We start from the raw sequence: 12,025 nt of genomic DNA, 5'->3' as shown, positions 1-12,025 counted from the left end.
CCACCCTGACGGAGCCGGGCAGCTGGTGGCTGTGGGGCTGGGGGATCCCCATCAGCTCCAACCCAGAGCTGTGTCCTAGGGTGGGGGTGCTCAGTGCTGGGGGGTGGGATGGGGGGTACCCTGTCCCCCAGCCACCCTGGTGCCCTCAGGGCCAGCTCTGGTATGTCCCTGTCCCCAGCCAGGGACTCTGGGGGCTGGGGAGGAGAGTGGCCACCCAAGGGTCCGCACCACCCACTAGGGCCAGCCCCTGTCCCCGCGGCGTCCCTGGGGCCCGGCGCTGGTGACCCCAGGCTCGGCTCCTTATTTTTAGGCCCCCGCCCCCCCCCCCAGCTCCCTCCTGCCGGCTCCTCTTTCCTTGCTTAATATGGAGCTGGAGCGGGGCCGGTGAGGCGGGAGGGGACAGGAGGGGATGGGGCTGAGCCCCCCCGGCCGGACCCGGCGCTCTGAGCCCCTCCCTGTGCAGTGGTGGGGGGACAGGGAATGCAGGGGTGTCGGGGTGCTACTGTCCCCCGCTTTGTGCCTTCGGCCCCTTTGGGGCTGGGAAGGGGCCATGTGTCTGTGTGTCCCCGGCTGTGTCCATCTGTCCCCTCCCGGCAAGGCCAAAAGGGGCTGTGTCTGTCCGTGTCCCCCCCCCCGCCCCGGGGGCCGTGTCTCTCCGTCCCCTCTGGGGCCAGGCAGGGACTGTGTGTCCGTCCCCTGTGCTGGGGCTGTTAGTCCCAGCCGGGCTCTGTCTGTCTGTCTTTCCATCCCCGGACGCAAAGTCATCATCTGTCTGTCCCCAAGGCTCTGTCTGTCTGTACCCATCTGGCTGTTGTCCAGCCCAGGGGCTGGCTGGCTGTCTCTCCATTCCCTGGCTGTGTGTCCATCTCTGCTCGTCTGTGAGTCCATCTGTCTGTGGGTCCCATCCCCATCTGTCCCTCTGTCCATCCCTCTCCGCAGGTCTGTATCTGCCCGTCTGTCCGTGGGTCCCATCCACCCACCTGTCTGTCCCCATCCGTGTGTCTGTCCCCGTCCGTGGGTCTGCCTGGCGGGCAATGGGGGTGTGGGGATGGGTGCTGGCACTGCTGGTGCTGGGGGCCGGGGCCCCGGGCGGGGCAGGGGACGGCCTGGACTTCCCCACATACGACGGGCTGGACCGGGTGCTGCCCGTCACCCTGAAGAACTACAAGGCGATGCTGAAGCGGTTCCCAGTGCTGGCCCTGCTCCACCACCACCCCAGCCAGGGTGACCGGGCGGCCCAGCGCCACAGCGAGATGGAGGAGCTCATCCTGGAGGTGGGCACGAGGGGGGGACACAGGAGGCAGGGGACCCTGCATGGTGCTGGGCACACTACAGAGACCAGGGGATGCTGGTGGGACAGGCACCGGCGCTGGGGTACTCCCACCTGTGTGGCACTGGAGACACTGGTGGGGACCAGGGGATGCTGGTGGGAGAGGCACTGGCACTGGGGCACCATCACCTGTGTGGCACTGGGAGTATTGGTGGGGACCAGGGGCAATGTGTGGGATCAGGGGACAGTGGTGCAATGGGCACCAGCACTGAGGACACTGGTGGGGGCCGGGGGATGCTGGTGGGACACACACTGGCACTGGGGCACCAGCACGCATGTGGCACTGGGGACACTGTAAGGACCACGGGACACTGGGGAGGGACAGGCACCAGCACCCAGGGTGGGAGGTCCCTGGGGGCCAGTCGGGGGCAGAACAGCCTCACTGGGAGGGGACAGGGGCTGGGGTTGACAGGGCTGGGGACACCACCCCCCCATCTTTGCCCTCTCCATACATGGGCCAGCAGGGCCCCCCCCGCACCCAGAATAGAGCCCAGCCCGCTGCCAGCATCACCAGCTGTGGGGACACCAGCTGCCGGGGGGGACCCGTCCCCAAGAGCTGGCACCCGCTGGGACCCCCAGCATGGGGCGGGGCGGGGGGGGGGGGGGGTGGATGGATGGAGGGATGGAGGGGAGGCACAGCTGGGCTGGGGACCCTGGGGGACCCTTGGCTGGGGGGGGGGACAGGCCTGGTGGCAGGTGTCCCCCAGCGCGGTGTCCCCCCAGCTGGCAGCCCAGGTGCTGGAGGACAAGGGAGTGGGCTTCGGCCTCGTGGACTCTGAGAAAGACGCAGCTGTGGCCAAAAAGCTGGGTAAGGGTGACCCCTCCCTGCCCCCCCCGCCCCGGGACTTCTCAAGCACAGCAAGCCCCCCCAGATCCCCCTACTTGGCACAGGTGTCGCCCCCCTGCATCCCCCCCAACCAGGCACTGGGAACACCCTGGACACCCCAAACCTGGCACAGGGACCCCTGTATCCTCCAGCCTGAGACAGGGACCCCCAGAAGACCCCCCCTCCCCCCCCCCATCTGGGAGAGGGATCCCCCTGTATCCCCAGCCAAGCACAGGGACCCCTCCCAGACCCCCAAATCTGGCACAGGGATACCCCCCCCCCAGCACCCCAGCTAACCCCCCCCCCCCCCCAGGCCTGACAGAGGAGGACAGCATCTACGTGTTCAAGGAGGATGAGGTGATCGAGTATGATGGGGAGCTGGCAGCAGACACGCTGGTGGAGTTCCTGCTGGATGTGAGAGCCCCCCCCCGGGGGGGACCCAGGCGTGTGGGACCCCCCCTTCAACTGCTGCCCCCCCCCAATATCCCAGGAGGGAACCCAGGAGTCTGGGCCCCCAACCCTTCCTTTGCATGGTTGGGGGAGGACCTGGGCATCCTGACCCCCCCCCCGCCCCAGCTGTCCCTGACCTGGGGTGGTCTCTGGGGACCCCGGTGCTGCCCCCAAACCCCCCCCAGGTGCTGGAAGACCCGGTGGAGTTCATTGAGGGTGACCATGAGCTCCAAGCCTTCGAGAACATCGAGGATGACCCCAAACTCATCGGCTACTTCAAGAACAAGGACTCAGAGTGTATGTGGGGCTGGGGCAGCCCCCCCGTGTCCCCCCTGTGTCCTCCCCTATCCCCCCCCCCAGCACCCCAGCCACAGCCCGGGTGCCAGCCCCCAGGGCATTCTTCCAGCCGTCCATTTGCTTATCCCTCCCTCCCTCCGTCCATCCATTCCTCCATCTGTTCCTTGTGGAGGGCTCCAGGGACTGATCCGGACAACCCTGGCCATGTTGGGGACCGTGGGTTTGGGGGGGGTCCTTCTGGACCCAGAGCCACCAGGATGGATCTGGGCTGGGGGTGCCAGTGCTGACTCCTGGTGCAGGGCCATGGGGCTGGTACCCGGTGTTGGTACCCGGTGCCGGCACCAGGACCCATCCCTGCTCCCCCAGACTTCAAGGCCTTCGAGGAGGCGGCAGAGGAGTTTCACCCCTACATCCCCTTCTTCGCCACCTTTGACAGCAAGGTAGGGGTGAGGGTCCCGGTGGGGCAGGGTCACCCTCTGCCAGCACCCATGGGTGGCTCAGGGACCCCAACCCTGCCACAGGCGGCTAAGAAGCTCACCCTGAAGCTGAACGAGATCGACTTCTACGAGCCCTTCATGGAGGAGCCACTGACCATCCCCGACCGGCCCAACAGCAAGGAGGAGATCATGGCCTTCGTGGAGGAGCACAAGCGGTGGGGGCCCGGCCACCCCCAGCCCTGCCTCGGTTTCCCCCGTGAGGGCTGCTGGGGGGACCATGGGGAGGTGGTTGCCGTGGAGAGATGGTTGCCATGGGGAGGTGGTTGCCACGGGGATGTGGTTGCCATGGGGATGTGGTTGCCATGGGAAGTGGGTGTCACGAGGAGGTGGTTGCCACGGAGCGATGGTTGCCATGGGGAGGTGGTTGCCAAGGGAGGTGGTTGCCAAGGTAGACCGTTGCCATGGGAGGTGGTTGCCATGGGGACAGGTTGCCATGGGGAGGTGACTGCCAGTGCAGCCGCAGCCTCGGGGATGGGGGATTCCCGGGCCGAGGGAGGCCGGGTGGGGGCCCCCCCCCCAGCATGCACTGAGGCCCGAACCCTCTCCCTCCACCCTGCAGCCCCCCTTCCCCCGACACCATTTTGCTGGCAGTGGCCCCTGGGGTGACACGAGTTTGCGAGGCCTCATCAGGCGGGGGGGGTGGGCGCTGAGCCTGCTTCTGGGGTGAGGTGTCGGTGGGCCGTAGGGCAGCTGAGCCCCTCCCGGGGCGAGGGTTGGGGGTCCCGTCAGGGCAGGCAGGGCAGGGTTAAGGCCCGGGTGCTGCTGGGATGTTCCTGCAGCCTTAATCCCCCCCACCCGGATCAACCCGCCCCCCCGCCGTGGCCTCAATCCCGTGGGAGATGGGGGGGACCCTCCATGGCCCCCCCGAGGTGCCAGCGGTCTCGGGGGGCTCAGCCCTGGCCCTGTGCCCCCCCACCCCTCCAGAGCCAGCCTGGCTGTCCTGCACCCCACCCCCAGCCACTGCACCCCCATCTGCGCAGCCCCCCCAGCTGCACAGCAGAGGCCGGGGCAGGGGGCAGTGGCTCTGGGTTAGGGCTGGTTTGGGGGTGACCCTCACTCCCCCTCCATCTCGCAGGGCCACTCTGCGGAAACTCAAACCCGAGAGCATGTATGAGACCTGGGTGAGTGCGGGGAGAGAGGGATGGGGGGGTCCTGCCCCCATCACCTTCCCTGCCCCCCCGGAGAGCCCCCCACCCACTGGAGTGCCCACGCCCCCGCTGGTGACACCAACCCATGTACCCCCCAGGAGGATGACATGGACGGGATCCACATTGTGGCCTTCGCAGAGGAGGATGATCCGGGTGAGGGAAGGAGCCAGGAGGGGGGGCCAGGGGGTCCAGGGCAGGTCCTGGCACCCCTCACCCCCATACCCCCCCCAGATGGGTTTGAGTTCCTGGAGATCCTGAAGGACGTGGCCCGGGACAACACGGACAACCCTGACCTCAGCATCCTCTGGATCGACCCTGAGGATTTCCCACTGGTACTGGCCCCCCCCGGGGGGGACACACCCCACTACGAACCCCCCCCCGTGCTGTAGGGCAGGCCTGGGAGGGCTGACCCCTGTGTGCACGCCCCAGCTCATCCCTTACTGGGAGAAAACCTTCAACATCGACCTGTCCCGTCCCCAGATTGGGGTGGTCAACGTCACCGACGTGAGTGTGTGCATGTGTGTGTCCCGGGACCCATGGCATGGCCCCCCCCCTCCATGTCAGCCAGCCGTGGGGGCTGAGTCCTGATGGGCTCATCACACTGGTGGGCCTCAAAGGCAGCCCCTGGGAGCTTGGGTCCCAGCCTATCCCGTCCCCCTGGGGGTCCTCCGCCTCCCTCCCCTGTGTAACCCCCTGCTGCCTCCCACGGCGTGTGCCCCCCCCGCCCCGTCCCTGCCCATCCCACGTCCCCCCCACTGGCGTCCCCAGGCCGACAGCGTGTGGCTGGAGATGGCGGACGAGGACGACCTGCCCAGCCCGGCAGAGCTGGAGGAGTGGATCGAGGACGTGCTGGCAGGCGAGATCAACACCGAGGACGACGACGAGGATGATGACGATGATGATGATGATGACGATGACGACTAGGCCTTGTGCTGGGCCTCCGTACCCGTCCCTGTCCTTGAGCGAGCCATTAAAGTACCCAAAGAACCAGGCTGTGTCACTGGGGGGGGGGGACAGGAGGGCTGGAGGGGCTCCAGGCACCAGCAAGATCCCTCGTGCAAGACTTGATTGCCCCTTGTCACCCCCCCAACTCCCCATGAACAATCCACCGTGCAGCATCCCAAGGGATCAGCCCCAAAAAGACCCCTCCCAGCAACCCCCCCCTGCCCCGTGAGATCCCGGTGGCAGCTCCCAGGGGATCTCCCTGTGCAACCCCCCTGCTCCATGCAAATCCCCATGCAGGATCCCCCTGCTCGAGCCCCCTCCCCATGCAGGGGATCCCCCATGCCCAACCCACCCCAGGGAGATCCCCCCCTGTGAGATCCCCCTGTGAGATCCCCGTACAACACCCCGGGGGGGGACAACTTGCCCTGGGGTTTCCTGGGGGGGACAGTGACACCCATGGAGGACTTGGACACTCGTGGGTGTCCCCCGACATGGCTCTTTCCTGGGGTGGCGGCTGGGGGTCCCTGGAGGGGGACAGGACATGCTCCAAAGGGATGGGGGGGGTCACTGGGGACGCCTCCCCACGAGACGGTGCGTGGGTGCCAGCCCCCACCCACTTACGGTCCCCGTGGGGCGGGGCGGCTCCTCCGACCTCCCCCCACCCTGCCCAACCAAACCCCGCCCACTCAGCCCCGCCCCGCTAAGCACCGCCCCGCCTCCCCCCCACACGCCCCCCCGCGCTTCTCAGAGCGGCAGCACCGAGACACCGAGCGGCCGCACCGGCACCGCCACCGGCACCGCCCCAGCCGGCCGGTAAGTGCGGGGCTGCGCGGGGACCCGAGGCTCCGACCGACCACCGGGACCGGTCCCGGTCCCGATCCCGTTCCTCTCAGCCGGGCAGGGGGCCGTGGTAGTAGACTCCCCCCCCGGGTACTAGACATCCCCCCCCGGTAGTAGATACCCCCCCCCCGGTAAAGGGAAATGCCCACCCCCCCCAATGATGTCCCCCCTCCGGCACATCCCACCGCGGCCAGGAAGAAGTTAACGGCCCCGGTGTTACCGGCGGTGCCAGGACCCCCCCCCACTCTCCCGGTGCCCCCCCCCCCCGGCTCCCGCCTGCCCCTTCCACTTCCCCTTTCGCTCCAGTGGGGGGGGACCCGAACCCGTGACCCGCGGGGGGCGGGGGGGGGCGCCGGGCCCGCCGGTCCAGGCGGTGCCACCCGGTCCCCACCCGGTCCACGCGGGACATGAGGTCCCCCCCCCTCCCAACCCGAGACCCGGCGTGCCCCCCATCCCCCCGTGGATGCCACCCGGTCCCCGCGGGACACGGGGGCCCCCCACCCATGCCCCCTCCCCACGGTGTCACCCAGTCCTCCCAGTGCCGCCCAGTACCAGTGGAGTACCGGGATGCCACCCGTTCCGCCGGGGCAGGGTGTTGTCCCCCCTGCCGCGGGTGGGTGCCTTTGCGGGGGGAGGGGGGTTTGCGTGTGGCCGGATTCCTGGGGAACACGAGAGGAAGGGGGCGCGTGAGGAGGTCACGCGCCCCAGGGCCGGGCTGGGCCCAACTGGGGCCAAACTGGGCCGTGGTGGCGGCGGAGCAGCCTCTTCCGCCCCGCGGTCCCGGGACGGGGAGGGCTGGGGGGAGCCACGACTCATCTCCACCCACCCCCCACCCCCCCCGCCCCGTGCTTCGGCCCACGGAGCTTTTGCACGGCCCCGCGTGGGGAAATTGAGGCACGGGGCGGGGTGCCTCCAGATGTGCCCCAGATGTGGGATGTGCGGCCCCGGTGGATGCTGCTCCAGCCGTGGGCAGGGCGGAACCCCCCCGTCACGGGTGGGACCCCCCCCCGGGGCAGGATGGCGCCGGTGCCCACGCAGCAGGACGATGCCCACAGGGCGCTGTCGGTGGGGCCGGGCCGTGACTCGGTTTCCAGGGGGGGGGCTGGGGGGAGTGGGGGCGGCCCCAGCCGGGCCAGCGCTGCGCTGCTCCCCGCGGCACAAAGGCCTCTTGTCCCCCGGGCTGCGGGGGGGGGGGCCCCTCCTCCCCTTCCCGCTATCGCCACCCTCCCCAAAATCACGGGGGGAGACACAGTGATTGGAGGAGCCCCCCCCCCCCACCCTCCCCCCCCCCCCCCCGCACCTGGCCGGAGCGGGAGAGACAAAGACGGGAAGGAACCGGCCCCCCCGTGTCCTGCCCCCCCCCCCCGCCATGTCCTGCCACCCCCCCCGCGGCGGGATTAGGCGCTCCCCCCGCCCGCCCTTGTGAATGGGCCCCGGTGGGGCCACGCCCCTCGTGCATATTCATGAGGCGCTTTGCATGGGAAGCGTGAAGGGGGGGGGTCCCGCAGGGGGGTGGGGAGGGGGGTCCTGAGCATTGCCCCCCTCCCGGGGCCGCGGAGGGGGCTGGCGCGGGGGGACCCAGGCGTCCGGGCCGGACCCGCCGGGCCTGGGAACGGGCAGACGGCCACGGCGGGGGGGGGGGGGGGGGTGTGGGGTGGGGTGTCCCCACACCCCCCACACCCCCCGCCCGGAAGGACCCGGGCGTCCGGGCCAAGGGCTGAGTCATCGGCTGCCTTAAAGGGGCCGGACACGGCTGGGACACGCGTGTGTGCGCGGGGGGGGGGGGGGGCACGCGGGAGCGTGTGCGTGTAAGTGTGTTCGTGTGAGTGTGTGTGTGTGTGTGAGTGTGAGTGTGTGGGTGCGCGCGGGTGCGGGGTGCGGGTGGGTGTCTGTTTGTGCAGGTGTCTGCGTGGGGGGGGATGTTTACGGGTGTAGGCACGAGTGTGCGTGTGCGGGGGGGCGCGGGGGGCTGCGCATGCGTGCACGTGCCGGGGGTGAGCAGCGCGGTGGGTAGCGGCGTGTCTGTGTCCGTGTGTCCTGTGTCGTCCCCCCCCGTGTCTGTGTGGCCTGCATAGGGTGCCCGGGTCCCCTTCCCCACCCCATCCTCCCCCCCAGCACCCACGGGTGCCGCCACCCGGGAGGGACACGGTGCAGCCGAGTGCTGTGATCGCCACGGCAACCGCATCCCTGGGGTGGGTTGCAGAGGTTGCCATGGCGACCGAGGCGCAACAGCAGATGGAGGACAGGGTGTGACACACCCCCCCCCCCCCAGCCCCGACCACCCCCTATACCCACCCGAACCTGGCACTGGGGCTGGGGGTGCCCCTGGTCCCCCTGACCCGGCACCCCCCCACGCCAGGGTGCCCAGAGCCACTGCAAAGGTGGGGGGGGATGTGGTGAGTGTGCGGGGGGGGGGAGAGCTGTGCCGTGCTGGGGGGGGTCAGACCATGCAATGGGGGGGCCCTGTGCAAGGGCAGGGGGCTTGTGCAAAGAGGGGGGGGTGTCACTGCGAAGCCAGGGGGTGTGTGCAAGCAGCACTGTGCAAGGGAGGGGGGCTGTGCAAGGCCAGGGCGCGTGTGCAAGGCCACAGTGGAGCAGCCGCCAGCGCCCGCGGGTCCCGCCGCCCCCCCCCCCATCCCCGTCCCTGTCACATCCCGTGAGCATCACATGAGTCACGGGCCAGTGGAGCCCGGCTGGCGCCACGGCGTGGAGGGGGGGACCGGGGCGGGGACGTGGAGTGGGAGCAGCAGCTGAGGCCGGGCAGCTCATGATGCGGGTGTTGCCCAGCCATGGCCGAGTACCGCAGCCTGCTGGAGGAGCTGGCCCAGAACATCACGGCCGAGGACCTGGAGCAGCTGAAGTCGGCCTGCAAGGAGGACATCCCCAGCGAGGAGAGCGAGGCCATCGCTACCAGCCACCACTGGTTCGCCTTCCTTGAGAAGCACAGCAAGCTGGACAGAGGTGAGACCCCCCCTCCTGGGTGGCTCTGGCCCCTGTTCCTGTCCGTCCCCCGTTCCCCAGCCCTGGCCACTGCCCTGATCCCGGTCTGTCTCCTGGTCTGGTCCCCAACCAGGTCCCCTGTCTCCTTTCCTGGTCCCCATCCTGGTCCCCTGATCCCTGTCCTGGTCCCTGGCCCCTGCCCCGATCCGTGTTCCCTCTCCTGATCCCTGGCCCTGTCCCCTGGGGTCTGGTCCCATCCCTGTCCCCTCTCTGGATCCCCATTCCAGTCCATGACCCCCTGGCCCTGGCCCTCCCCTCTTCCCTGTCTGGTCCCCATCCCTGTGCCCGTCCCTGTCCCCTGGGTCCCCACCCTGGCCCCTTCCCCCATCCCTGTCCCCTCTCCTGGTTCCAGTCCCTGTCCCTGCTCCTCATCTCTGACACCTGCTGCTGGCCCTGCTCCTGTCCCCTGCCTCAGTCCCCATCCCTGTCCCTATCCCCTGCCTTGGTCCCTGTCCCTGTCCCCTGCCCCAGTCCCCACCCTGGACCCTGCCATGTGCTCTGATCCCCATCCCAGCCCTTGTTCCTGTCCTTTGTCCCCTCTTCCAGTGCCCACCCCAGTCCCTGTCCCCTGGGATTGTTGTGCCCTGTCCTGCTCCCCATCCCTGCCTGCTCCCTGTCCCCAGCTCCCATCCCCTGTCCCGGTCTCTGTCCCCAGCTCCTGTCCCCTGTCCCAGTCTCTCCCTGCCCTCTCCCCATCCCCTGCTGTGGTACCCATCACCATCCCCTGTCCCTGTCCTCGGGCATCCTTGGCAATGCAGTGCTGGTGGCCCAGCATGCGTCCCTGTCCCCGTCCCCATCCCCGCAGACAACCTGTCGTACATCGAGCACATCTTTGAGATCTCGCGTCGCCCGGACCTGCTGACCATGGTGGTGCAGTACCGCACCCAGGTCCTCAAGATCTCCGAGGAGGACGAGGTGGACACCAAGCTCACCCGCATCCCCAGTGCCAAGAAGTACAAGGGTGAGCCACCCCCCTTGCCCCTGGACAGGGACCCCCACGATCCCCAGGGCAGGGACAGGGTCCCTCTAGCTGGGGGAGGATACAGGGAGAGGCCCCACTGACCCCCCCCTGTGTCTTGGCAGACATCATCCGGCAGCCCTCTGAAGAGGAGATCATCAAACTGGCCCCCCCACCCAAGAAAGCCTGAGGGGGGGTGAGGAGGAGGAGGAAGAGGAGGAGGAAGGCTGTGGGCCCCCCCCCCCGTGTCCCCCTGCCACCTCTCCAGCCCCAGGGCACGGGCAGGCGGGGGGGGGGCCAGCACGGTCACTAACAAAGTCTTAACGCCCTCCCCCCCACGTCGGGGCCGGGGGCCGGGGCGGCTCTGCGTGTGCGTGTGTGTGCACGTGTGGGTGTGCGTGTGTTTGGGGGAGGGGGCGCTTTGCTATTCCCAGGGACCCCCCCCCAAGCCCTCACTGGGAGGGGGGACAGCAGAAACAGGGACCCCCCCCCCTCCGGTCCAAGTTGTGGCTTGCGGGGGGTGACAGGCACCAGGACCACTGCCTACCCCAGTGCCGAGGAGGGGACAGACAGGGCTGGGGACAGGGACCCAAGTAAGCGTCACGGGGGGGGCGCAGGGACGAAGGATGGGGCACGTCGGGAGGGAGGCGAGCAGCAGGGCTGAGCAGTGGGGGGGGTGTCTTTGTTGACTCCCCCCAGGCAGGCTGGAGGATGGTGTGAGTTTGTCAGGCCTCAGCCCCACAGGGAGGGTAGGGGCACATCTGTTGTGTCCCACCCCCAGGGGCTGCAGTGGGTGGGAGGATAAGGAGGTGACATGGGGGGGCAAGGCAGTGGGAGCCCCTGTGCAGGCTGGTGATGTTCAAGGGGGGGACCCCTGACCCCCCTCAACACCCCAGACCCTCCCTGGGCATTGGGGAAATCTCCAGTGGAAGGACACCCCTAAACTCCCACTTTGGCACAGGGGGGGTGGCGCAGAACTGGCAGCCCCCCTCAAACCAGCCAGCCAGATTTGGCAGGGGGGAGGGGGGAATCCTTCCAGCCTCCCCCAATGCCATACTGGGAGGGAGGGGGTACTGGACTGGGAAAACAGGCACAGCCCCCATTAGTGTGTACGTGGGGAGGAGGGTGTCTTTGGGGTACAGCTCTAGCTACTAACCTGGGTGGGGGGCTAGCGAGGGGGGGGACTGGAGAGAGTATATGTTAATATATTTTATTTAATAAAAGCTAAAACCCGCAGAGCGCCTGTGTGCGGCCGCCAGCTCTTGTGTCCCCACCCTGTGTGTCCCCCCCTCCCCTATTTATTGTGTCCAGGACAGGGACCACATTCATTTTCCCCCCAAAACTGTGTCTTTTGTTGCAAAATGACTGTTTAGGACCCCCCCACACCCTCCTGGTGAGATCCTGGGAGGGGGACATGGGGACAGGTGACACACTAGTGTCCCCCAGCCCCCGGGGGGGGGGGCCTTCCTGCTCCCTCTACCCCCCTAATCCCACCTCCCCCCCCGACCGTGCTGACTGTGTACAGATCTCTCATAAACAGATGGAGATGAAAGCTGCTCTGGAGGGTCGCGTGGCTCTGTCAGGGGGGTGTTTGGGTGAAAACACAGCCAATAAGGGGCAAAATACACCCCTCTAAAAGGGAGGGCTCAGGGACACGTTGGCTCTGGGGCCAGAAACAGGCTTGAGGACATAGGGAGCCTGGGGGAAGGGACAGGGGGAAGGGGACACGCAGCC

General features: G+C 68.5%; 2 protein-coding genes across 2 annotated transcripts; both read left to right on the top strand.

Annotated features, from left to right (window-relative positions):
• The first annotated feature begins 450 nt into the window (after window positions 1-450).
• On the top strand, window positions 451-5,535 carry CASQ1 (calsequestrin 1). The gene is made up of 11 exons (XM_030025941.2): window positions 451-1,274; window positions 2,054-2,138; window positions 2,470-2,570; window positions 2,792-2,903; window positions 3,270-3,343; window positions 3,425-3,555; window positions 4,476-4,521; window positions 4,647-4,701; window positions 4,780-4,880; window positions 4,978-5,052; window positions 5,317-5,535. The coding sequence occupies exons 1-11, from the start codon at window positions 1,035-1,037 to the stop codon at window positions 5,470-5,472; spliced, it is 1,176 nt and encodes a 391-aa protein (XP_029881801.1). The 5' UTR covers window positions 451-1,034; the 3' UTR covers window positions 5,473-5,535.
• A 678-nt stretch (window positions 5,536-6,213) lies between these two features.
• PEA15 (proliferation and apoptosis adaptor protein 15) lies at window positions 6,214-11,847 on the top strand. The gene is made up of 4 exons (XM_030025536.1): window positions 6,214-6,306; window positions 9,121-9,294; window positions 10,139-10,294; window positions 10,417-11,847. Exons 2-4 carry the CDS (start codon window positions 9,123-9,125, stop codon window positions 10,479-10,481), a joined length of 393 nt encoding a protein of 130 aa, XP_029881396.1. The 5' UTR covers window positions 6,214-6,306; window positions 9,121-9,122; the 3' UTR covers window positions 10,482-11,847.
• Window positions 11,848-12,025: the final 178 nt, after the last annotated feature.

The sequence above is a fragment of the Aquila chrysaetos genome, chromosome 9 (genome assembly GCF_900496995.4).
Source record: "Aquila chrysaetos chrysaetos chromosome 9, bAquChr1.4, whole genome shotgun sequence".
Lineage (NCBI taxonomy): Eukaryota > Metazoa > Chordata > Aves > Accipitriformes > Accipitridae > Aquila > Aquila chrysaetos.
Note: the sequence above shows the minus strand (reverse complement) of the source record. Positions and strands in the feature narration are given on the sequence as shown.